Source organism: Somniosus microcephalus, unplaced genomic scaffold (genome assembly GCF_052327205.1).
Source record: "Somniosus microcephalus isolate GS21.2 unplaced genomic scaffold, FLI_Smic_1.0 scaffold90, whole genome shotgun sequence".
Taxonomy (NCBI): Eukaryota; Metazoa; Chordata; class Chondrichthyes; order Squaliformes; family Somniosidae; genus Somniosus; species Somniosus microcephalus.
This window is the reverse complement of record NW_028225277.1, coordinates 35004-62046: the sequence shown is the minus strand read 5'-3', so window position 1 is coordinate 62046 and position 27043 is coordinate 35004. Positions and strand designations below refer to the sequence as shown.

Below are 27043 nucleotides of genomic sequence, written 5' to 3'. Positions count from 1 at the left end.
ATAAGGGGTAAGCCATTTAGGACTGAGGTGAGGAGGAATTTCTTCACCTAGAGAGTGGTGAACCTGTGAAATTCTCTACCACAGAAGGCAGTGGAGGCCAATTCATTAAATATATTCAAGAAGGAGTGAGATATATTTCTTAAGGCTAAAGGGATCAAGGGATATGGGGAGAAAGCAGGGACAGGGTACTGAGTTTGGATGATCAGCCATGATTTCATTCCATGGCGGAGCAGGCTAGAGGGGCCGAATGGCCTACTCCTGCTCCTATCTTCTATGTTTCTATATTAACAGTAATGGGTAGTGAGCCGGTCGTTGCGATTAGACTAGGTGGGATAGTAACGGTAATGGGCAGTGAGCAGGAGGTTGAGATTAGACTAGTTGGGATATCAACAGTAATGGGCAGTGAGCAGGAGGTTGGGATTAGACTAGGTGGGATATTAACAGTAATGGGTAGTGAGCAGGAGGTTGGGATTAGGCTAGGTGGGATATTAACAGTAATGGGCAGTGAGCAGGAGGTTGGGATTAGACTAGGTGGGATATTAACAGTAATGGGCAGTGAGCAGGAGGTTGGGATTAGACTAGGTGGGATATTAACAGTAATGGGTAGTGAGCAGGAGGTTGGGATTAGACTAGGTGGGATATTAACAGTAATGGGCAGTGAGCAGGAGGTTGGGATTAGACTAGGTGGGATATTAACAGTAATGGGCAGTGAGCAGGAGGTTGGGATTAGACTAGGTGGGATATTAACGCGAATGGGTAGTGAGCAGGAGGTTGGGATTAGACCAGGTGGGATATTAACGGTAATGGGCAGTGTGCAGGAGGTTGGGATTAGACTAGGTGGGATATTAACGGTAATAGGCAGTGAGCAGGAGGTTGGGATTAGACTAGGTGGGATATTAACAGTAATGGGTAGTGAGCAGGAGGTTGGGATTGGACTAGGTGGGATATTAACAGTAATGGGTAGTGAGCAGGAGGTTGGGATTAGACTAGGTGGGATATTAACAGTAATGGGCAGTGAGCAGGAGGTTGGGATTAGACTAGGTGGGATATTAACAGTAATGGGCAGTGTGCAGGAGGTTGGGATGAGAGTAAGTTTCCTAGATTATTAACTTGGAAAGTTGGCAGCAGGTCGACCGTCCATTATACACCCTGCAAATTATCATTTCCAATTAGTTCTGTTCCATTACAGGTAATTGACAGAACATTACAGGCTGCTTGCTGTAATTTCCCGAATTGCTGTCCCGGGGAGTGACGCTCCACGACAGGTATTGAGTGTCTGCCGAAGTTGGAAAAACTTGCACAGCGTCGGGTTTTCAATTCCCATTTTTGGGCGTTAGTTTTCCTGTTCAAGTCTCATACATTTTAACCATTTTAACATTTTGTTTTTGTTCTTGAAATGCCTCTCATTTACTCCACAGATGAGTTTGTCATCTCTCGGTTCCTTAATTTACGTTAAGTAGTTTCCAGGTCAGTAAACTCATGACCTTCCCTTTAATCCCTGTCTGTTGCCTCTGGTCTCTCCTTTTCCCAGTCCCACTAAAACGGTTTCCCTTTGTTTTCAGTCCACAAAGAGTTATAGCCGAATTGTTCCCCTGTACTTTGTACAGATAGGGACGGATCCGCTGGGTATTTTCACCTCTTCGTATCATTGTTTCAGATTCACAATATTTTCAGTTTTATCTGTTTCTTTCCTATTTCACTTGTTTCTCTGCGGTAACATTCTATGATTCCAAGTTCTGATATCCTGTCAGTTCTGTGATGTTTAAATATTCCAAACTCATTCTGTGTGCCTCCCACTCACCCGATGTTCTTGTCCACTGAAATGCCACTCATATGTTAACAGCGAGCTGACTCCGTCCACCCCTCCTTCAATCGCCTGTTCCAGTCTGTCCCGGTAGAATTTCGTGAACCGGAACAGCTGGTAATCGTCGCACTTTGTCAAGAACTCAGTGATTGTAGAGTCCGGATCTGTGAACACAAATGGAGAAAACTAAACACATTATCCACTTTCTACCCAGGCGGCTACATTTCATCGTATACCAAACGGCTGCAGCTTCCTGTGAGCCACATTATCGATCACCTTCTGATAACACATTCACACCGCATGGGCAACATTCCAAAACCCTGTATAGTCACATCTCAACAAAACTGCATCTTAATGTGTTGGGAGATTGGGCACATGACTGGCAAATGATGTTTAGCTTGGATAAGAGCCGTGTTATGCCTGTGGGCAGGGCAAGTGCTCAACATTCATACACCCTTCATGGCATTAAATAAGGGGGAGAAAGGAAGATCCGGGCATTCTCGTACATACATCTCTAAAAGTACAGGAGCAATGCCGTGAAGCGATAGTTAGAACAAAGGGGGTATTAGGGTGCATTCATAGGACAGTTGGGTATAAGACAACCTATTTTCTCTTAGTACAAGGCCTTGGTAAAGGCCTCACTTGCAATACTGTGTCCAGTTTTGGTCTCCTCACATGGTGGGTGAGATTGAGGCTTTTAAACTGTTGCAGAGGACGGACATTAGACTAATTTCCAGTATAAAGCAACTTAGTTATCAAGATAGGCTAAGAGTTTGGACTCTGCACTTTAGAGAAGCAAAGACTCAGCGGTGATCTGATTGAGGTTTATAAGATGATGGAGGAATCGATTGTGTTCCATTTGACACTTTGTTCCAATCACATAGCTTACGGAGGGCCAGGGGTCACCATTTTAAGTTGTGCAAGGCCAGATTTAAGTTAGGTGTCAGGAGGTGGTCCTTTTCCCGGAGAATAGTCGACCTCTGGAACAGGATACCTTCTCTGGCGGTGGACACTGACTTGGTGAATTCCTTCAGGCGAGAGCTGGACCTGTTCCTGTTTGGTGTGGACATCATCTCTTACAACAGGAAGACACTTCCGGAATTCAGTGTAAGATTGATCTGCTGGACTAGTTTCAATTGCCTAGATGGGTCGGAGAGGAATTTCCCCTATTTTAATCCCCCAAATTGGCCTGTGTTTTTACCTGTTTTTTTCACCTCACCCATGGTTTGGTTTGGGATGGCTAGAACAAAGTACAGGAAACTTTGTGTTATCCGGAGGCTAACTGTCAGGTGTGTATGGGGTTTCAGTGTATCAGGATCCTGCCAGGTGTGTATGGGGTTTCAGTGTATCAGGATCCTGCCAGGTGTGTATGGGGTTTCACAGTGTATCAGGATCCTGCCAGGTGTGCATGGAGTTTCACACTATCAGGATCCTGCCAGGTGTGCATGGGGTTTCACAGTGTATCAGGATCCTGCCAGGTGTGTATGGGGTTTCACAGTGTATCAGGATCCTGCCAGGTGTGTATGGGGTTTCAGTGCATCAGGATCCTGCCAGGTGTGTATGGCATATCTCAGTGTATCAGGATCCTGCCAGGTGTGTATGGGTTTCACAGTGTATCAGGATCCTGCCAGGTGTGTATGGGGTTTCAGTGTATCAGGATCCTGCCAGGTGTGTATGGGGTTTCACAATATATCAGGATCCTGCCAGGTGTGTATGGGGTTTCCCAGTGTATCAGGATCCTGCCAGGTGTGTATGGGGTTTCCCAGTGTATCAGGATCCTGCCAGGTGTGTATGGGGTTTCACAGTGTATCAGGATCCTGCCAGGTGTGTATGGGGTTTCCCAGTGTATCAGGATCCTGCCAGGTGTGTATGGGGTTTCCCAGTGTATCAGGATCTTGCCAGGTGTGTATGGGGTTTCACAACTAAGAGATCAGCAGATGGATTTAGTGAAATGATGTCACGTTCGCATATTTACAGGAACTTCAGAAATGTCCTGATTTGTAATTTGAACCTATACAGAATAGCTTTGGATTGATGATAAATCTAAATGATGTCCAATCCTATTTTTCCTGGCTTTCAACTTCTGATTTCCAGATTCAAAACCTCTAAACAAACGGTTACAGCCAATCATTCCGATTCTCAGGTGTGAAATAAATGTTTTCAAATCTCCGTCGTCACTTACCTTTCAGCTGACTGGATACTTCGGATAAACCTCGTGCGATGTTCATGTAATCAAATGGTTCTGAACCTGTTTAAATCAATTAGCATTCATGAAATCATATCTGTTACATATTAGAGCAAATCATGCTTTCTTTGAATTTGAAATTGCATGCAATATCGGAGTTCACCGTACCAAGTTCCTGCATTTCTTTCAGTATTTTGTCCAGCTTTGGTACCCCATTGCGCATTTTCACAAAGGATTCCCACATCGTCCTTCGAGCCCGAGAGCCTTTCTCCATCACCAGATTTAGGAGAAGTTTGGAACTGTCCGCCCGGTTTCCCTTCTCCGCGAGATCAGTGACTTTCTGTAAAGAATGGTAATGAATGGATTGAGGAGCGGAGTGAAAGATAAACACTGAGAAGGAAAGGATGTGTTCAGAGTTGGGACCTCCCAGTTGTTTTGAGCAGAGGAAGCAGTCGCTGGGGCGGGTACCGATCCATTCTGAACAGGGGCTAAATATTCTGTAAACATCTTGATTCACTCATTAATGGCAAAGAACTGGAATGAATTATAGTTCTCGGAGAGCGAGGAATCACTGAGAATCTGCAGCAGCTGTAATCTGATTAGTTTACTCTGTCCTTCAGTGTCAAACATGACATCAGATTATTGATTGACGATATGAAACACTCGTTTCTCACATTTTATCCTGCTGTCATACTTTGTGATTTAATAGAAATAAAACAGCAGCAAGTCAGAACTTCATTTGCAGGAAAGGAACGAATCTGAAGTGAGAGAAGCAGCTGGAAAACTGCTTGAGAAATTAGGCCAACTGATTGAAATAATCACCGTTGTTGATGTATAGGGCCGGAGAATTGTCCCATCGACCTGAAAAGAGTCAGCACCGGAGAAGGCAGAGGATAAAGGGAGCGGGAGGCCGAGGACAGTGGACCTGAAAGGAGTCGGCAGAGGATAAAGAGCGCGGGAGGCCAAGGACAGCGGGCCTGAAAGGTGTCGGCAGCCCCGGAGTCGGCAGAGGATAAAGAGCGCGGGAGGCCGAGGACAGCGGGCCTGAAAGGTGTCGGCAGCCCCGGAGAAGGCAGAGGATAAAGAGCGCGGGAGGCCGAGGACAGCGGGCCTGAAAGGTGTCGGCAGCCCCGGAGAAGGCAGAGGATAAAGAGCGCGGGAGGCCGAGGACAGCGGGCCTGACAGGAGTCGGCAGTCCCGGAGAAGGCAGAGGATAAAGAGCGCGGGAGGCCGAGGACAGCGGGCCTGACAGGAGTCGGCAGTCCCGGAGAATGTAGAGGATAAAGAGCGCGGGAGGCCGAGGACAACGGAGCTGAATGGAGTCGGCAGCCCCGGAGAAGGCAGAGGATAAAGAGCGCGGGAGGCCGAGGACAACGGAGCTGAAAGGAGTCAGCAAACCAGGAGAAGACAGAGGTTAAAGAGCGTGGGAGGCCGAGGACAGCGGAGCTGAATGGAGTCGGCAGTCCCGGAGAATGTAGAGGATAAAGAGCGCGGGAGGCCGAGGACAGCGGACCTGAAAGGAGTCGGCAGCCCCGGAGAAGGCAGAGGATAAAGAGCGCAGGAGGCCGAGGACAGCGGACCTGAATGGAGTCGGCAGCCCCGGAGAAGGCAGAGGATAAAGAGCGCAGGAGGCCGAGGACAGCGGACCTGAAAGGAGTCAGCAGGCCCAGAGGCAGAGGATAATTGAAAGCAGCTGAAGGCAGTTAATTAGGGAAATTCGGCCTATAAAAACAGACTTCGCAGTGCGTTCTGCACGAAGTGCGGTTTGAACAGAGTGCTGAGAGTTGGGTGAGTGAGGGAGTTAGATGCGTGAGGAGTCGAAGGAGGAGCTCCCTTGGTTCCCCTTTGCTTTCCCTAACTTTTCACTCTGTAGGAGTTGGTTCTTATTTAAACCCAGGAAAGAATCCAAGAGTGGGAGCAGTCAAACAACAACTGCAAAACCGCTAAAGTAACATCTCAACCATGGAAGGAGCTGATTGGTAAGTAGGACCTTGTAAATATTTCTTCAGTCCACACGTTAAAGTAAAAGTAAGGTTTCTAGTTTAGAGTAAGTCGGCCCCGATTTTCAGCTTGTGTGGGGAATGGTCGGGTTTCCCCGCATGTGGGGTTTCTGACACACATAAAAAAGTGTCAGCCAGCTCCACGCAATTTTCCCTCAAGTGGCCAATTAATTCCCAGCATGTGGGAAGCCTTGCTAATTGTCCAATTCGAGTCAGAAATCCCCACAGTATGCATGTCATCATCCGTGGTGCTTTCAAGGTCCACAGCAAACACTGCATCCTTTGAAGGCTTCCAAACGAACCATACAGGATGGCAGAGGAGCCTGCAGCAGCTGTGGGCAGTGCCAGACCCCGAGCTGCCTCCAAATTCGACGAGGCTTCACTGCAGGCATTATTGGATGGGGTTAGGGCCCACAGGGAGGTCCTCTTCCCTAGGTCAGGGAGGAAGAGGCCTCCCACTGAGACCAATGCTGCATGGATGCAGGTGTCAGCAGATGCCAACTCGCTGGGAGTCACCAGAAGAACCTTGGCATCACATCCCTAAATCCTTCCTTTACTCCCCCACAGTACCATCCAGAGCCCCCGTCCTCACTGTGGAGGAGGAAGAGGCTGTGCAGCCAGACTCCTCAGAGGAACCTCCAACCTCTGATGGCGCAGCATCAGCAGAAGTAAGCACACCCAACACCAGCGCAGACACTCACACTTCGGGGGGACCTTCAGGACATATAGTGTTGTCACCTGGTGTTTCACAGCTCACAAGTGAGCCTCAGCAGATTCTGGAGACAGGGACAGCAGTGGAGAGTCCTCATCGGAGGGCGCAGGACTCTGCCAGTTGAGCTCAGCTACGCTGCATGTCGACCCTCTGCCTCTGGGTCCATCCGCAAGAGAAGAGTTGATGGATCGCCATGCACAGATGCAGGAGTCTCTGTCAGGTTTTGTCTCCAGGGTCGCTGCGAGTGTGGAGCGAATGGAGGAGTCCATAGCGACCATAAGCAGAGCCTTTGTGGAGTCATTGGCGCATGAACGCATCACCATGGAAAGGTTGGCAACCTCCATGGAGGAGATAACTCGCCAGGGTACGGAAAACATGGTGAGTGCTCATAAGAAAATGACATCTCTTGAGGAGCGTTGGCCATCTGTTGAACAGAGAAACCAGATCTTCATGGAAGTCCTTCTGAGTAGGACTGCCAGTGCAGATACGGGTCCCCATGGCCCCCTAAAGCGCAGCAGGGTGCTCTCAAGCCACTTCCAAGCGCTGGCCCCTTCTGGCCTGTGCAGCTTCAGGTGAGTGAGCAGCAGCCTGGTGCTCCTGGTGCTCATCCTGCTGTTCCTGGTTCTGCTGCTGCCGCCTCTGCTGGCAAGAAGGGAAGGAAAAAAAGGCGTCCCACGCTTCTCGTAGATGCCTCCGCTGAGGAAGCGCTGAGTGAGGGTGGCGAGAGGGGCTTCCCAGGAGATGGCATTGGAGAAGTGTGTGAGGATGCAACCTTCCACAGCTGTGCCTAAGCCTTGAAGAAGTAGCCCCAAACCTGCAACAAGGTCCTTCAACAAACAAGTGCTGTCCCTTTAAATCGCAGCTTCTCCATTGACCTGCAGCTGACAGCAAGCAAGCCGGCAAGCTTCACGCCAGCTCTCAGCAGCGGGATTCCCCGCAGGCGGGTTTCAGGTGGGGAAAGCCCCAAAGTTGCAACGGCCCCGGAGAAACTACCTCAACAAGCTGGTAATTGCTGATTAGTGCTCCAACGACCAGTCCCGCCAGCGGCGGCCGGGATTGAAGCAGGGCGCGGGGAAACGGCGGTCCGAAAGTCGGACAGGGCGGGGAATCAGGGGGGGGGGGGGTCCCGACCCGCTTTTTCGCCAATTTTCGGCCCCCGGCCGCATGAAAAGCCGCCCGACGGCGGCCAGAAAATTAACCCTGTAGTGTTTAAAGTGAAGTAAGGTCCCTAGTGTATTTAATATTCTTTAATTTAGCAGAAGTAAAGGGAGTAAATTAAGGGTAGGACATGGCAGGGCAGCGTGGAGTGCTCCTCCTATGCCATGTGGGAAGTCAGGGACACTTTCGGAGTCCAGGGCGAACACATCTGCAGGAAGTGTCTCCAGCTGCAGCTACTCGAAATCCGCATTTTGTATCTGGAGCAGCGGCTGGAGCCACAGTGGGACATCCACGAGGCTGAGATCTTCGCAGATAGCACGGAGAACGATGTGGTCACACCACAGGTAAAGAGTGCACAGACAGACAGAGAATTGGTGACCACCAGACAGAGTAAAAGAACTAGGAAGGCAGTGCAGGAGTCCCCTGGGTCCATCTCCCTCTCCAACAGATTTTCCGTTTTGGATACTGCTGGGGGAGATGGTTTCTCAGGGGAATGCAGCAAGAATCAAGGCCGTGGCACTACAAGTGGCTCAGCTGCACAGGAGTGGAGGAAAAAGAGTGGGAGAGAAATAGTGATAGGGGATTCTATCAGTTGGGGAACCGATAGACTTTCCTGTGGCTGCAGACGTGACTCCAGGATGGTATGTTGCCTCCCTAGTGCCAGGATCAAGGATGTCACTGAGCGGCTGCAGGACATTCTGAAGGGGGAGGGTGAACAGCCAGAGGTCGTGGTCCGCATCAGTACCAACAACACAGGGAGAAAGAGGGACGAGGTCCTGCAAGCAGAATATATGGAGCTAGGAAATAAATTAAAAAGCCGGACCTCAAAAGTAGTAATCTCAGGATTACTCCCAGTGGCACGTGCTAGCGAGAGCAGAAATAGGAGAATAGACCAGATGAACGCATGGCTGGAGAGATGGTGTAAGAAGCAGGGATTTCAATTCCTGAGGCATTGGGACCGATTCTGGGGAAGGTGGGACCTGTACAAGCTGGAAGGGTTAAACCTCAGCAGAACCGGGACCAATATCCTCGCAGGGAGTTTGCTAATGCTGTTGGGAAGGATTTAAACTAGTTTGTCAGGGGGCTGGGAACCTTAGTGTGGGCCCAGAACAGAGAGAAACAAAGCTGGAAGTGCAAGTTAGAAAAGTAGTCAGCAAAACTAGTAGGGAGCAGAAATAAAGACCAACAGTAAAGAGGGTCAAAGTGCAGAAAAATATTAAACAGGCAAAGCTGAAGGCACATAATCTAAATGCACGTAGCATTCGCAACAAGGTGGATGAATTAATGGCACAAATAGAAGTAAATGGGTATGATATCATTGCCGTTACAGAGACATGGTTGCAGGGTAACAAAAGCTGGGAACTGAATGTTCCAGGGTACTCAATGATGCGCCTCAATAACTTCAAGGCTCAAAGTTAACTGGATAAAACTAGGCTTTTATTAGCAAAGAAAGATGCCTGTGTCTTCACCTAGCATTCTGCTGTTCTGCTGCAAGACAAGCCTGGGCTTGTCTTAAGTAGGGCCAGGTATGGGCGGAGCCGACACACCCAATGGGGAGAAAGGGGGCGGTGCACTATACACAATACAAGGTAAAAACACAGGAGCAGGCAATACAATATATGTAGTTAAATACAGATTCTGATGAATGACATATTTCATCACACAACATTTAGGAAGGACAGACAAAAAGGTAAAGGAGGTGGTGTAACGCTGTTAATAAGGGATGAGATCGGTACGATAGAGATAAAAGATCTTGGCTTGGCAGATCGTTATGTAGAACTGGAATCAGTTTGGGTGGAGCTAAGAAACAGCAAAGGGCGGAAAATATTGGTGGGAGTTGTGTATAGGCCACGAAACAGTAGTGGTAATGTAGGGCACAGTATCAATCAGGAGATTAGAAGTACATGTAACAAGGGCAATACGGTAATCATGGGGGACTTTAATCTACATATTGACTGGGCAAATCAAATTACCACCAACGGTGTGGAGGATGAATTTTTGGAACGCATGCGAGATGGTTTCCTGGATCAGTATGTGGAGGAACCAACCAGGGAAAAGGCTATTCTGGATCTGGTACTGTGTAATGAGAAAGGGCTAATCAATAATCTTGTGGCAAAGGGGCTTTTAGGGACAAGCGACCATAATATCATTGAATTTTACATTAAGTTTGAGAGTGATGTAGTCCAATCTGAAACTAAGGTCTTCAATCTAAACAGAGGAAACTACAAGGGTATGAGGGACAAGTTGGCCATGGTAGATTGGGAGACTACACTAAAAGGTATGAAGTGAGACATACAATGGCTAACATTCAAGGAACTAATGCATAATTTGCAACAAACATATATTCCTCTAGGGCACAAAAACCCAAAAGGAAGTGATCCAACCATGGCTAACAAAAGAAATTAAAGCTAGTATTAAATCAAAGGAGGAAGCTTATAAAGTTGCCAGAAAAAGCAGTCAGCCTGAGGATTGGGTCTTTTTAGAAATCAGCAAAGGGGGACCAAGAAATTGATAAAGAAAGGGAAAATGGAATATGAGCACAAACTAGCGATAAATATAAAAACGGATTGTAAAAGCTTCTATAGGTATGTGAAAAGGAAAAGACTGGCAAAGGTAAATGTAGGTCCTTTACAATCAGAGACGGGAGAGTTTATAATGGGGAATGAGGAAATGGCAGAGAAATTAAATAAACACTTTGTTTCTGTCTTCACGGAGGAAGACATAAAAAACCTCCCAGAAATACGAGAATCCAAGGGTATGGCGAGAATGAGGAACTTAAAGAAATTATTAGCAAAAAAAAAAAACAGTACTGTACTAGCAAAATTAATGGAACTAAAAGTCAATAAATTCCAAGGACCAGATGACCTACATCCTAGGGTTTTGACAGAGGTGGCCATTGGAATAGTGGATGCATTGGTTGTCATCTTCCAAAATTATATAGGTACTGGAACGGTTCCTGCAGATTGGAGGACAGCAAATGTAACCCTGCTATTTAAGAAGGGAGAGAGAAAACACTGGGAACTACAGGCCTGTTAGCCTCACATGTTTTGTTGAGAAAATGCTGGAATCTATTATAAAGGATGCAATAACTGGGTACTTAGAAACTAATAGTAAGATTGGGCAGTGTCAACATGGATTTATGAAAATGAAATCCTGTTTGACAAAAATATTGGAGTTCTTTTGAGGATGTAACTAGTGGAGTAGACAAAGGGGAACCGGAAGATGTGGTGTATCTGGATTTTCAGAAGGCCTTCGATAAGGTCCCACACAAGAGGTTGGTGAACAAAATTAGGGCACATGGAATTGTGAGTAATATACTAGCATGGATTGAGAATTGGTTAACAGACAGAAAACAAAGAGTAGGGATAAATGGGGCTTTTTCAGAATGACAGGCTGTGAATAGTGGGGTACCACAAGGATCGGTGCTTGGGCCCCAGCTATTCACAATCTATATCAATGATTTGGATGACGGTACTAAAGGTAACATTTCCAAATTTGCTGATACTATTAAGCTAGGTGGCAGTGTCAGTTGTGAAAAGGATGTGAAGAGGCTTCAAAGGGGATCTTGACAGGCTCAGTGAGTGGGCGAGAACATGGCAGATGGAATACAATCTGGATAAATATAAAGTTATCCACTTTGGTAGAAAAAACAGAAAGACAGAGTATTTCCTAAATGGTGAAAGATTGGGGAATGCAGATGCTCAAAGGGACCTTGGTGTCCTTGTACATTAGTCACTGAAAGTGAATGTGCAGCAAGCCATTAGGAAGGCAAATGGTATGATGGCCTTCATTACAAGAGAATTTGAGTACAGCAGTGAAGAAGTCTTACTCCAATTATATAGGCCTTGGTGAGACCACACCTGGAGTAGTGTACAATTTTATAGTCTCCTTACCTAAGGAAGAATTAACTTGCCTTAGAAGGAGTGCAACGAAGGTTCACGAGATTGATTCCTGGGATGGCGGGACTGTCATATGAGAAGAGTTTGAGTAAACTAGGCCGATATTCTCTTGAATGCAGAAGAATGAGAGGGAATCTTATTGAAGCATACAAAATTATTACAGGGTGGATGCTGGGAGAGTGTTTCCCTTGGCTGGGGAGTCTAGAACCAGGGGCCACAGCCTCAGGATAAAGGATAGGCCATTCAGGACTGAGATGAGAAGAATTTTCTTCACACAGAGGGTGGTGAATCTTTGGAATTCTCTACCCCAGAGGGCTGTGGAGGCTCAGTCATTGGGAATATTCAAAACAGAAGTTGATAGATTTCTGACTAGTAAAGACATCAAGGGATATGGCGATAGGGCCGGTGAATGGAATTGAGGCAGAAGATCAGCCATGACCTCATTGAATGGCCAAATGGCCTACTCTTGCTCCTATTTCTTATGTTCTTAAAAATAATGATGAAAAATCTAATCGCTTTTTCCCCCGGTAATTGAAATGTCTGACACCCGTTATTTTACAAATCCGCTGCCGGTATGAAACCTCGGTAACTGGGAACATATATCCAGCAATGGGGTTGGTGTAGTCAGGACTTTCATCATCAAAACTTACATTTATATAACACCTTTAATGCAAAAAAGAAAGCGTCGAAAGGCACTTCACAGAGGTGCAATCAGAAAATGGACACAGAGATGGCGAGGCATCGAGAACGATAGTGTGTTGGTTATGTTACTGGATGAGTAATCCAGAGATAACAGTTCAAATCCCATCATGGACGTTTCATGAATTTGAATTCAAATTCGAATTTGAAACATTTCAAAATAAAAAGCTGATATTAATGATTGTCGTAAAACCTATTGTCCTTTTCGTCTTGCCTATACGTGAATCCAGTCTTTCACCAATGTGGTGGCCTCTGAAATGGCCTAGAAAGCCTCTCGAAAGGAGGATACGGACGAATAAAACTGGGCGGATCGCTCGGCTTCGGCATTGGATTCGGACACAGTCAACCCTGCAAAGCCCTCCTCATTAACACCTGGGGACTTGTGCCAATGTAGGGAGAAGTGGACCACACATTAGTCAAGCAACTGTGTGATGCAGTGATACTTATAAAATCATATTTATTAGCCAAAGTCCCAGGCACCTCCATCAGCATTCATCGGTATTTCCTGTCCCACCAGCGGTGGGGCGCAGTGATAGACCCTCAGATGCAAGTGCCCTGGGAATCATTAACATTGAGTCCGGAGCCTATAAAGTCTCATGGGTTCAGGTGAAACATTGGCAAGGAAACCTCCTGCTGATTCCCACCTACCACCCTCCCTCAGCCGATGAATCAGTACTCCTCCATTTTGAACACAACTTGGAGGAAGCACTAAAGGTGACAAAAGGTCCAGAATGGACAGTAGATGTGAGATTTAGTGCCTAGTTCCCTCACATTTCGGTATCAAGAAACAAATGAATGAGCTGGGCACTGCAAATGCTAAAGGTCCCATCAACATTCTGGCTGTGGCGTTGAAGATCTGTGCTCTGGAACTAACCATACCTCTAGTAAAGTTGTTCCAGTACATCCACAGCACTGGAATCTGCCCGACAATGTAGAGAATTGTCCAGGTATGTCCTGTCCATAAAGAGCAGGACAAATCCAACCCGATCAATTACTGCCCTATCAGCCTGCTCTCAATCATCAAAGTGTTGGAAGGAGTTATCAACACTGCTAACAAGCAGCAATTAATCACAAATAAGCTGCTCACCGAGGCTCAATTTGAGTTCCACCAGGAGCAATCGACTCCAAACATGGACCAAAGAACTGAATTCCAGCTGTGAGGTGACAGTGACTGTGCTTGACATCAAGGCAGTGTTCGACGTGTGTGGCACAATGGAGTGTGGTTATTGGAGGAGAATCGTCTCAGCACCAGGACATCACTGCAGGAGATCCTCGGGATAGTGTTCGACGTGTGTGGCACCATGGAGTGTGGTTATTGGAGGAGAATCGTCTCAGCACCAGGACATCACTGCAGGAGTTCCTCGGGGTAGAGTCTTCGGACTAACCACTTCAGCTGCTTCGCCAATGACCATCCCTCCATCATAAAGCCTGGAGTGGGGATGTTCTCTGATGATTGCAGTGTTCAGCTCCATTTTCAATTTGTCAGATAATGAAGCGGTTCATGCTCGCATGCAGCAAGTCCTGGACAAAATCTAGGCTTGGGCAGACAATTGGCAAGTTAACAGTCGTGCCCCACAAGTGTCAGGCAATGCCCATCTCCCACATGGTGTCCAACCATGTCCGTTTGTCATTACTTGGCATTGTCATCGTCAAATCCCTACTATTGACCAGCCACAAAAAACTCGTGGCTGCTAGAGCAGGTAAGAGGCTGGGTATTCTGTGGCGAGTGGCTCAACTCCTGGCCACCCAGAAGCCTCTCCTGCACCTATAAGGTACAACTGCGGCGTGTGATGGAAAACTCTCCACTTGCCTGGATAGGTGCAGCTGCAACAACACTCAAGAAGCTCCACGCAATCCAGGACAGAGAAATACGCTTCATCAGCAGCCCACCCACCACCTTAAACATCCAATCCCTCCACCAACGGTGCACCATCACTGCAGTGTGTGCTATTTACAGAGAACTGCAGCAGTTCGCCAAGGTTCTTTGACAGCACCTCTCAAACCCGCGCCCTCTGCCACCTAGAAGGACAAGAGCAGCATCCGCATGGAAACACCGCCACCTCCAAGTTCCACTTCAAGTAACATACAATCCTGACTTGAACATGTATCGCCATTCCTTCATCGTCAGTGTAAATTAGAGCCAAAACGCCCAGCACCATCTACAGAGGGAACAGGAGAAGCGACTGTATGCTTCCTTAACCAATCAGTTTGAATAATCTTTACGCAAAGTCTGAACCAGGAAGTCTTAGTTAGAATATAGAATGCAATGTCAAATCACATGCAGAAAGTGAAATAAAGATAGGGAAAGAAAGATTGGATTCAGAATGCATCTCACTGAAACATACAACATTCTTACAGGGCTTGACAGTGTAGATGCAGGGAGGATGTTTCCCCTGGCTGGGGAGTCTGCAACCAGGGGTCACAGTCTTAGAAAAAAGGGTCGGCCATTTAGGACTGTGGTAAGGAGAAATTTCTTCACTCAGAGGGTGGTGAATCTTTGGAATTCTCTACCCCAGAGGGCTGTGGAGGCTCAGTCGTTGAGTATATTCAAGACAGAGATCGATAGATTTTTGAATATTAAGGGAATCAAGGGACATGGGGATATTGCAGGAAAGGGGAGATGAGATAGATCAGCAATGATCTTACTGAATGGCAGAGCAGGCTCAAAGGGATAAATGGCCTACTTGTGCTAATATTTCTTATCCTCTTATGTTCAGAGGGAGCGAAAAAAGAGTCAGATAGAAAAGATACAAACATTATTGAATTTTTGTTTATACCGCTCCAACAATAATTAAAATCCAAAGGAATGAGACTCCACACTTGTAAAAGTTAACTTTCTGCGCCAGAGAGGTTGCTTGGCATTAGTTAAGACTGATCACGCTGTTAAACAAATAATTACACTGGAATAGGCAAGCCCCGACTTTTCCTGGTGAGTTTCCTGTGTATCTATCAGATAAGTAGTCATTTTATGCCGTTCCATGCATTTCAATGGTGAGTCTCTCGGCGAGATACCATCCTCGTGCAGCTTTGGGAGCAGCAGGGAAACTCAGACAGGACCTTCACCATTTTCGTGTTTAACGCCGCATGTGCAGTCGTTCGAAGTTACTGTCCAATTTACACTTTAATAAGTGAGCGCTGTTAGCCCCACCGTTATTTCGACCGCAAAATCTGTCCTATTGCGAAAATATGAAACTACCAGTCACTCACCCAGTGAAAAAAATGGGGCAGAAACCAAACCATTAAAGTGAGTGGACGGAATATTACAGACTGAGAAATCTCAATTTCCTCATGTTCCCCCCGAGGGAGTGACGTCCCACACCAAGAGCACAGGGGCAGGTAATTACAGACTGAGAAATCTCAATTTCCTATTGATCCCCCCTGGGGAGTGACGTTCCACACCAAGAGCACAGGGGCAGGTAATTTAACCAGTTATGTCCAGGTTTGGACACTCCATGTTTAGGATGTAAAAGCAATGGAAAAACTGGCGTGTAATTGCACTAGGATGTTCCCATGGATGTGGAGTTACTGTCAGAGAGCGCGATTTGAGAACATTGGGCTCATTCCACTAGAGGTGAGCAGATTAAGTGAGGAGTTGCTGCAAGTCTTCAGATTCGGAATAGCTAAGATCAAAAAAAGTTACTGATAGTTTCCACTGATTGCCCAGCAGGTACATATTTCGGCTAATTTGAAGAATTGAGGTGAAGGTTGATAAATGTATTTACACACGAGGTGGTAAGAAAGAAAGCATAATTCAACCACAGACTATTGTGGAAGCAAGTCAACATTTTTTTGATAAAATCTATTTCTATTGCTGCGTGGATAGAAGGTAATGCTGGAGTATGGGGGCTGAACAGAAGAATACACCTGGACTAATTGCAATTCTAAACATTATGCGGTCAGCAGGAGGTTGGGATTAGACTAGGTGGGATATTAACGGTAATGGGTAGTGAGCAGGAGGTTGGGATTAGACTAGGTGGGATATTAACGGTAATGGGTAGTGAGCAGGAGGTTGGGATTAGACTCGGTGGGATATTAACAGTAATGGGTAGTGAGCAGGAGGTTGGGATTAGACTAGGTGGGATATTAACGGTAATGGGTAGTGAGCAGGAGGTTGGGATTAGACTAGGTGGGATATTAACGGTAATGGGTAGTGAGCAGGAGGTTGGAATTAGACTAGGTGGGATATTAACAGTAATGGGTAGTGAGCAGGATGCTGGGATTAGACTCGGTGGGATATTAACGGTAATGGGTAGTGAGCAGGAGGTTGGGATTAGACTAGGTGGGATATTAACAGTAATGGGCAGTGAGCAGGAGGTTCGGATTAGACTAGGTGGGATATTAACAGTAATGGGCAGTGAGCAGGAGGTTCGGATTAGACTAGGTGGGATATTAACAGTAATGGGCAGTGAGCAGGAGGTTGGGATTAGACTAGGTGGGATATTAACAGTAATGGGTAGTGAGCAGGAGGTTGGGATTAGACTAGGTGGGATATTAACAGTAATGGGTAGTGAGCAGGAGGTTGGGATTAGACTAGGTGGGATATTAACGGTAATGGATAGTGAGCAGGCGGTTGGGATTAGACTAGGTGGGATATTAACGGTAATGGGTAGTGAGCAGGAGGTTGGGATTAGACTAGGTGGGATATTAACGGTAATGGATAGTGAGCAGGCGGTTGGGATTAGACTAGGTGGGATATTAACAGTAATGGGTAGTGAGCAGGATGCTGGGATTAGACTAGGTGGGATATTAACGGTAATGGATAGTGAGCAGGCGGTTGGGATTAGACTAGGTGGGATATTAACGGTAATGGGTAGTGAGCAGGAGGTTGGGATTAGACTAGGTGGGATATTAACAGTAATGGGTAGTGAGCAGGAGGTTCGGATTAGACTAGGTGGGATATTAACAGTAATGGGTAGTGAGCAAGAGGTTGGGATTAGACTAGGTGGGATATTAACAGTAATGGGCAGTGAGCAGGAGATTGGGATTAGACTAGGTGGGATATTAACGGTAATGCGTAGTGAGCAGGAGGTTGGGATTAGACTAGGTGGGATATTAACAGTAATGGGTAGTGAGCAGGAGGTTGGGATGAGAGTAAGTTTCCCAGATTATTAACTTGGAAATGTGGTAGCAGATCAACCGTCCATTATACACCCTGCCCGATTATAATTTCCATTTAGTTCTGTTTCATTACAGGTAATTGATAGAACATTACAGGCTGCTTGCTGTAATTTCCTGAAGTGCTGTCCCGGGGAGTGACGCTCCACGACAGGTTCTAGCGCTCGTATTGAGTCTCTTGCCGAAGTTGGAATTGACTCCTGGTGATGCAGGGGGAGGAAAAACCTGCACTGCCTTGGGTTTTCAATTCCCATTTTTTGGGCGTTAGATTTCTTGTTCGGGTCTCTACATTTTACCATTTTGTTTTTGTTCTTGAAATACCTCTCATTTACTCTACAGGTGATTTTTGTCATCTCCCAGTTCCTTAATTTACGTTAAGTCGTTTCCAAGTCAGTAAACTCATGACCTTCCCTCTAACACGATAGCAAAATACTGCTGTCTGTTGCCTCTGGTCTCTCCTTTTCCCAGTCCCACTAAAACGGTTTCCCTTTGTTTTCAGTCCACAAACAGTTATACCCAAACCGTTCCCCTGTCCCTTGTACAGATAGGGATGGATCCGCTGGGTATTTTCACCTCTTCGTATCGTTTCAGATTCACGATGGCCCAGAAATTCGGGTCGGGGGCTTCCCGCGGGTGCACGCCCCCGACCTGCACTTACCTAGCGCGCCGACCGTTGAGCTGTGGGCCCGCGTGAGATTCCGATCCTGGGCCTCCTCCAACTGCCGGCACGCAGTGCTTGCGTATCCCAGGGGCGCAGTTAGTTCGATGCGTCCCCTGGGATCACGTGGGCCATGGGGAGCAGGGTATGCATCATTCATAAGTTTGACAGGAAGAGCTGTCAAAACTTATAAATACTACGGGCCCCAAAACATCACTAAATCTTCAAATAAATTTTTAAAAAATCACATTTTTTAAATAAACTATAAATTACATGAAATAACTTTTATACAATAATTTAAATTTGAAAAAATAATTTTATTTTCTAACGGGGCTAAAAATAAACTTACCTTGCTTTAAAGTATTTAAAAATAATAAACCTGTGGAAAAAATGTTTTAATTTTAATTAATTCACCACTTACCTTGTAAAAAGAAACAGGCCTTACGCCTGCTTTTTAAATGTGTAACTTCTGGAGACTTACCCTCCCGGGAAAACCTGCAAAAAGAACACAAGTTCGATGCGCACGCACAGCCTCTCCTGCGCACGTGTTCGGCCTCTTAACCCCATCTTTCAGGGGAACAGAAGTGCCGGTTTCCCGTGCATGCAGGAAACCGGCACTTCCATTGGGCCTACGGGTGAATACCCCGTGCGTAGTCACCCGTGGAGACCCGAATTTCTGGGCCTTATAAATATTTTCCGTTTTATCCATTTCTTTCCTATTTGACATGTTTCTCTTATGTAACATTCTGTGATTCTAAGTTCTGATATCCTGTCAGTTCTGTGATGTTTAAATATTCCAAACTCATTCTGTGTGCCTCCCACTTACCCGATGTTCTTGTCCACTGAAATGCCACTCATATGTTAACAGCGAGCTGACTCCGTCCACCCCTCCTTCAATCGCCTGTTCCAGTCTGTCCCGGTAGAATTTCGTGAACCGGAACAGCTGGTAATCGTCGCACTTTGTCAAGAACTCAGTGATTGTAGAGTCCGGATCTGTGAACACAAATGGAGAAAACTAAACACATTATCCACTTTCTACCCAGGCGGCTACATTTCATCGTATACCAAACGGCTGCAGCTTCCTGTGAGCCACATTATCGATCACCTTCTGATAACACATTCACACCGCATGGGCAACATTCCAAAACCCTGTATAGTCACATCTCCACAAAACTGCATCTTAATGTGTTGGGAGATTGGGCACATGACTGGCAAATGATGTTTAGCTTGGATCAGTGCCATGTTATGCCTGTGGGCAGGGCGAGTGCTCAACATTCATACACCCTTCATGGCATTAAATAAGGGGGAGAAAGGAAGATCCGGGCATTCTCGTACATACATCTCTAAAAGTACAGGAGCAATGCCGTGAAGCGATAGTTAGAACAAAGGGGGTATTAGGGTGCATTCATAGGACAGTTGGGTATAAGACAACCTATTTTCTCTTAGTACAAGACCTTGGTAAAGGCCTCACTTGCAATACTGTGTCCAGTTTTGGTCTCCTCACATGGTGGGTGAGATTGAGGCTTTTAAACTGTTGCAGAGGAGGGACATTAGACTAATTCCCAGTACAGGAAACTTTGTGCTATCCGGAAGTTGAATGTCCGGCAACTTTGATCTAACAGCAGAAATCAGCAGCCGTTTTGGTTAGGTGTTTTTTTTTCTCCTAGCATTCTTTTCACAGGCAGGCTCTGGAAAGCGTCTTTGTCGCTTAGCAACAGCTTCAGAGACGCTTCCAAGCTACTGGGCCGAGTGTTTACAAGCTGTTGCTGAGCAACAGTGTTTGTGGTCAGACACGGCAGGCTCTAGAAAGAGCGTCTGTATCTTAGCAACAGCTTCAGAGACGCTTCCAAGCCACGGGCCGAGTGTTTACAAGCTGTTGCTGAGCAACAGTGTTTGTGGTCAGATACAGCAGGCTCTAGAAAGCGTCTCTGTATCTTAGCAACAGCTTCAGAGACGCTTCCAAGCCACGGGCTGAGTGTTTACAAGCTGTTGCTGAGCAACAGTGTTTGTGGTCAGATACTGCGATGAAAAGCTCCTATCTGATAACATGCGGAGCTTTTAAAAAAACGGCAGTAGCTCGGTCCCATGGGTGCCAGATAGCACAAAGTTTCCTGTATAAAGCAACTTAGTTATCAAGATAGGCTAAGAGTTTGGACTCTACACTTTAGAGAAGCAAAGACTTAGTGGTGATCTGATTGAGGTTTATAAGATGATGGAGGAATCGATTGTGTTCCATTTGACACTTTGTTCCAATTACATAGCTTACGGAGGGCCAGGGGTCACCATTTTAAGTTGTGCAAGGCCAGATTTAAGTTAGGTGTCAGGAGGTGGTTCTTTTCCCAGAGAATAGTCGACCTCTGGAACAGGATACCTTCTCTGGCGGTGGACAGTGACTCGGTGAATTCCTTCAGGCGAGAGCTGGACCTGTTCCTGTTTGGTGTGGACATCACCTCTTACAACAGGAAGACACTTCCGGGAATTCAGTGTAAGACTGATCTGCTGGACTAGTTTCAATTGCCTAGAGGGTCGGAGAGGAATTTCCCCTATTTTAATCCCCCAAATTGGCCTGTGTTTTTACCTGTTTTTTTTCACCTCACCCATGGTTTGGTTTGGAATGGCTAGAACAAAGTATGGCAAAGCATCGCAATTGCCTGGGAGAGTCTGGATGGACCAAAGGATCTTTACCTGTCCGTCATTGTTCGTAAAATTGTCATATACGACTTTTCTACATCCAATCCGTTCCAGCCTCCCCTCATCATACTCTTTCTCGCTAAATGCTCACTAATTCGACCTGGATTAACAGATTTGGTGGAGTTTCTACACAATGGTCTCTGGTTACCAGGTTAATCCACAGAATCATCACTTGGGCTTCTTCAGTACACCAGCATATTTTTGATATTAAACGTGGGTTGAAATGCTGGGGGCAGTCCCTCCTATCGCCTCTCTGACTTCCTCTAACAGTCTGGGGTGCATTATTTCTGAGCCCAGTGACTTCTCCACCTTAGCTATTTTACTCAGATCCAAATCCTTCCCTACAGTGATCTCTAACTGTGGACCCACATTCTCCTCTAGTCCATCAAATCTTCACTTCCACCATCATTTTTAGAAAGTTAAGGAAATATTTGGTATCTCCCCAAAATTGCATTCTTCACAACTAGTTTCCCCAGCCACCCCTCTCCCTCACCTCCACTGCTCGCTGACCTGTAAAACCCACTGAGAATTGTGCTAACTCCCTTCCTATTGCTGAACTGTGTACATATGGATTCCATCTTAGCATTGCTCCCTGGAACACCCTTACCTTCTAAACGCCTCCGCCTCTCTCTCGCTCTCCTCCTTTCAGACGTTCCTTAAACTTTACCTCTTTGAGCAAGCTTTTGCTCACCTGTCCTAATATCACCTTATGTGACTCGGTGTCAAACTTTGATTGCTAACACTCCTGTGAAGCACCTTGAGACGTTTTACTACTTTAAAGGTGCTATATAAACGTAAGTGTGTCCATGTTGTTGTTCTATGCTGTCATCGAATACTTTATTAATACTGGCAGTCACAAACTTTCACTCTTCCCTCAAACTGTTATCACCAGGAACATCTCCCTCTGAGTCCTGTGAAAACCAAGACCCTGTCTTATAGATACCTGATCACATCTCTCATGTTTCTGAATGTTTGGAATGATTTGTACACACACACAACACTCAATACTAGCTCCAACACTTGAAATGCTGACTTGTCCAGTTTCTTTTTTTTTTAAAAACCAAGTGAATTTGTTTCTCGCGATTTCAAATCCTCCTTCCTTTTTCTTGCTAATACCTGTTTCACTATTTCTTAAATCTTCTGTTTCAGCTCCCACATTTTTACTAATTCCGCTCTGTCTCCGATCCGGATATTTCCCAATCTCCAGTCACATCCCGATATCCTCCCACTGCTTCATTCACCTTTTCTGTAAAACCGTTATTGTTGGTCGGTACAGATGGCGCTCGTCGCTTCCCTTATATCGGAACTCACTAACGCCCCAAGAACGTGAACACTTCCCTCCTGCTCCAGCCCTGCAGCCGCACATTGACCAGCCTCATATTTTCCGCCTTAAGCAGCCCAGTGCAAAACAATCCGGAGCTCAACAGCTTGAGGCCTGGTTTCTTAGTTTAGTGCCTCAGTCTCAATAGTCCCTCTATAAACGTATTTCTATCCGTGTTACGGGTTCCGAACATGGCTCTTTTCTGCTCTCCTTTCCTTCCCAGAGGTGGCCCCACCCGTTCCAGGATGTTATTCCCTCTGGCACCAGGAAGGCAACTAACCATTCGGGACATGCTCAGGGCCGCAGATTAGGGTGTTTATTCCCCTGACTATACAATCTGCCACCAGTACCGCTCTCCTATTCCTGTGCCCCACCTACCTCTCACTCTGCCCCGCTGGGTGGCCTCCTGCTCTCTGGAGTCACACTGTTTGCTCAGGAAAACCCTCCTCTGATCACTCTCTCCACCTTACAGTCCCCAATACCAGGCATCCATTGGAGAGTTTCAGTACTCAGAGACTGCCTCCACCCAAGACTGCAGTGTCCCTCTAGATGGTCACTCATTTCCCTCTTTGTACTCAGCCCCTGTCCTGTTCCCTCGACCTGAGAGAGCTGCAGGTTCTTCAACTAGTTCTGGACCTTTTGTCGGGACAGACATTGTATTTGAAGTATAAGGTGAACCTACCTGTGTCCATTCTTATTCTTGTTGCAGATGTTGGATCTTCTCCCCTGTTTGGACATTCAGCCATGGCGGTGACAAGCGTTCCCAGGCTCTGATGCTCTGTAACAAATATAATATTAATGGGTGGGTTAGACGGAAATATTAAAATGAGAAAGAGAACGTTGCCTTGTTAACATGATATCAAGGCCCTCCTCCCTCAACAGTACAGCAGCTGGTAGCTCTGGTGTAGTGTATGTACCTTTAAGAGGAACTATGTTTTTGAAGCCCCTGTATACTGTAGTACCAGTAGTGACCACTCGGGTATATAAGCCTGTGTAGCGTCTTCTGTAGTTAGTTCACCTCCAGACTTTGTTCAGTAAACACTTGTTAAATCAACTCCTGCATTCCGTGTCTCCATTAACACACGGATCTAACAGTGGCGACGAGTTAGAAACGAACTTACCTGCAATTCGGCAGCACCTCAAGGGGATCGATTCCTCAGACGAAGGTCGAAGCCAGAAAAAAAACAAAAACTGTGGTTTCACCAGCTAAACGGGCTGGTGGCAGGTAGTGCACTGATCCTTCCTGGGCTGCGGCGGGCTAGAGCTCGATCGGGAGGCTCTGCAACGGGGCCGGGCAGCGAGTCGGGAAGCAGAAGCAAAGAGAGAGGGTGGAGCACTCAGGGCGCGTCCGGTGCTGCAAAGCAGGTCGGTGTTCGGACCGAGCAGAGGGAGGGGAAGTCCCAGAGGGTCCGCTCCACGACGGGAACGGTTCTCCAAGTAACGGAGAAACTATTGAAGCGATATATAAAAAAAAAAGAAATACCGCGAAAAACTGCAGGTCGCAACGGGAACCGCGGAGAACAGCGTTGGCAGCAGCGGCGGGAAACGCCATCTTAACTCGGCGGGGAAGAAAGAAAAGCGCGGGAGGCGCCATTTTGATCCATCGGGGACGGAGGAAAAGCGCGGGAAGCGCCATTTTTGATTTTCAAGATGCCGAAGACTGACAATATTACTGCTTTCAATAGTGATATAGAAGATTGGACCACATATGTGGAAAGAGTGGAGGTATATTGCAAGGCGAATGAAGTAGCGGATGATAAAAAGGCATCGGTACTTCTAAATCTGATGGGCGCAAGGACATACGGGCTGTTGCGAAACTTGATCACTCCAGCCAAACCGATGGACAAGAATTTTAAGGAGATTGTTGATACCTTACAGGAGCACTTAAACCCAACACCGCTGCTGATAGTGGAACGATTCAAATTCTTCAGGAGGAATCAGCACAAGGATGAAAGTAACGCTGATTACCTCACCGAATTACGAAAGCTGTCAAAGCACTGCCAATTCAGGGCAGGACTGGTAGATTCTCTACGAGACAAATTCGTCTGCGGTCTCCTAAGCGAAGGAACACAGAAAAGACTACTTTCTGAGAAAGATTTGACACTGGACAAGGCTTTCAGTGTGGCTGTACCATACGAAGCAGCAGCAAGAGGAGCTGCAGAGATACAGCAAAAGCCACAGGACTTCGGCACCCATGAAATGACACGGGGTTTCGAGAGATGTTATCGCTGCGGCAGATCCACCCATGACCAGAAGGACTGCTGGTTCAAGGACAAATCATGCAGGCAATGCAGAAAGATGGGACACGTGTATGCAGATCTGGAAAGAATCCGCTGACAGTAAAAAGGTCAATAAGGAAAAGTACAGAAAGGTACAAATGATGACGGACAGTAGCTCCGAAGACCAGAAGAGCGATAGCGACTCCGGAAACAAGAGACTAAGCTGTCTCAAATTACATAATGTAATTGCCAAAGAAGATTACCAGACCATTTGGGTTACCCTCACGATAGCGGGGTCCCCAGTCAAAATGGAGCTAGATACAGGATCAGCTCTGGCCGTCATGAGTCGACGGGATTACGAGCGGCTGTTTCCGCATATACCTTTGAAAGACACATCCATTGTCTTGAAGACATATACGGGGCAGAAAGTATACCCCAGGGGGAAAATAAGGGTGCCTGTTGTATACAACGGCAAGGAAATACAGAAGTTGTATTTATACGTTCTGCAAGATGGTGGTCCACCGTTGTTGGGACGTGAATGGATCAGAAAGATACGTTTAGACTGGCACTCCATTCAGGCACTGACGGTTACCAGTAAGAAAAAAAACGATGATGACGTCATACCTGGACGATTAAAAGAAATCTTAGCTAACGCCAAAGAAGTGTTTCAACAGGAACTAGGAACCCTGAAAGGCGCCACCGCCTCAATAAAAGTGGAAGATGCGGCAATTCCCAAGTTTAAGGCAAGGCCGGTGCCATACGCAATTCGTCCAGCCGTCGAGGCAGAGCTGGAGAATTTGGAAAAAGCAGGTGTGTTATCCAAGGTAGATTGGAGCGAGTGGGCAACACCCATCGTCCCGGTCATGAAGAAAACATTGAATAATGATAAATCTGAAGAACAGAGAAAAGTTCGCATCTGTGGGGACTTCAAGGTGACTGTAAACCCGGTTCTTCACACGGTACAGTATCCTCTTCCGAGGAAAGAAGATATTTTCGCCTCACTATCCGGAGGGAAACGTTTCACAAAATTGACTTAGCACAGGCATATCTACAGATGGAGGTTGAGGAGGCCTCTAAAAAGTATCTCACGATAAACACACACAAAGGCCTGTACCAGTACAATCGGCTGGTTTTCGGAGTGGCATCAGCTCCGGCTATCTGGCAAAGAGCTATGGAGCAAGTCCTGCAAGGGATTCCGGGGACTCAATGCTACCGAGACGACATCGTTGTAACAGGAGAAAACGACAACGAGCAACTTGCCAACTTGGAGCAGGTGATCACGAGGCTGAGAGAATGGGGCCTACGAGCAAATCGCCCCAAGTGCGAATTTTTCCAGAAACAAATATCATATTGTGGCCATGTCATTAACGAAGAAGGGTTGCATAAGTCACCTGAAAAAATTGAAGCGGTCGTAAAGGCCCCAGCGCCTGAAAATGTCTCACAATTAAGGTCGTTCCTGGGATTAGTAAATTACTATCATAAATTTTTACCAAACTTGTCGATGGTTCTGCACCCTCTTAACGCACTGCTACAAACGGGAGTAGTTTGGAAATGGAGTGAAGACTGTAAACGTGCCTTCCATAAATGCAAAGGCTTGATCACGTCCAGGGAAGTGTTGGCTCATTACAACCCATCACTGCCAATCAGATTGGTGTGCGATGCATCCCCTTACGGCGTGGGAGCAGTATTATCGCATAAATTCCCTGATGGCTCGGAGCGGCCGATAGCTTTTGCGTCACGTTCATTGAACTCAGCTGAGCGTAACTATGCCCAGATCGACAGGGAGGCACTCAGCCTGGTGCGGGGGGTGAAGAAATTCAACCATTACCTACACGGACAAAAATTTACCTTGTTGACTGACCATCAACCCCTCGTCTCCATATTCAACCCTAAAAAGGGTGTTCCCATTATGACAGCGCAAAGGCTACAGAGGTGGTCCCTTTTCCTAGGGGCACACCAATATGACATAGAATACAAAGGAACAAAACAGCATGGGAATGCTGACGGGTTATCACGCCTACCGTTGCCAACGGTGGAAGAGGCGCCTACAGTGGACCCAGTGGAGATGTTCCACTTGACCATAATGGAATGTCTACCGGTGACAAATTCTACCATTGAAAAGGAAACGCAAAATGACCCGACTCTCTCACGAGTCTACGATTTAACGGTGAAGGGATGGCCAGCACATGGCGAACCACTGTTGCCAGCATTCTCGCAAAGAAGAGAACAGCTGTCAGTGTGCCGAGGAACCTTGATGTGTGGATCCAGAGTGGTGGTTCCACCCAAACTCAAGGATAAAGTGCTAAAGGAGCTTCACGAGGGGCATCTGGCTGGAGTGAAAATGAAGAACTTAGCCAGAGCGTTTGTGTGGTGGTCAGGTATCGATGGAGACATCAAAGAAATGACCAAGAGCTGTCTAGGATGCCAGAAGGTCCAAAACGCCCCACCACAAGCCCCTCTACATCCATGGGAGTGGCCCTCATCTCCATGGCAAAGGGTACATATCGACTTTGCTGGTCCATTTATGGACTCAATGTTCTTAATCGCGGTGGATGCACACTCCAAGTGGCCGGAGGTAATAA

General features: G+C 46.7%; 1 protein-coding gene across 3 annotated transcripts in view; it reads right to left on the bottom strand.

The window, feature by feature from the left end:
• LOC147083082 (NACHT, LRR and PYD domains-containing protein 3-like) overlaps positions 1-27043 on the bottom strand; it is a 77323-nt gene that overhangs the window by 39138 nt on the left and 11142 nt on the right. For 2 of the 3 annotated variants that reach the window (XM_085980271.1, XM_085980269.1), the window contains exons 3-7: positions 22925-23020; positions 19057-19223; positions 4158-4329; positions 3987-4052; positions 1802-1968 (exon numbers count right to left, since the gene is read on the bottom strand). In XM_085980271.1, coding sequence (XP_085836397.1) covers positions 1802-1968; positions 3987-4052; positions 4158-4329; positions 19057-19223; positions 22925-22988 — 636 coding nt within the window. In that variant the 5' untranslated portion in view covers positions 22989-23020. The remainder of the gene's footprint in view (positions 1-1801; positions 1969-3986; positions 4053-4157; positions 4330-19056; positions 19224-22924; positions 23021-27043) is intronic. The other variant, XM_085980270.1, reaches the window with a different exon arrangement.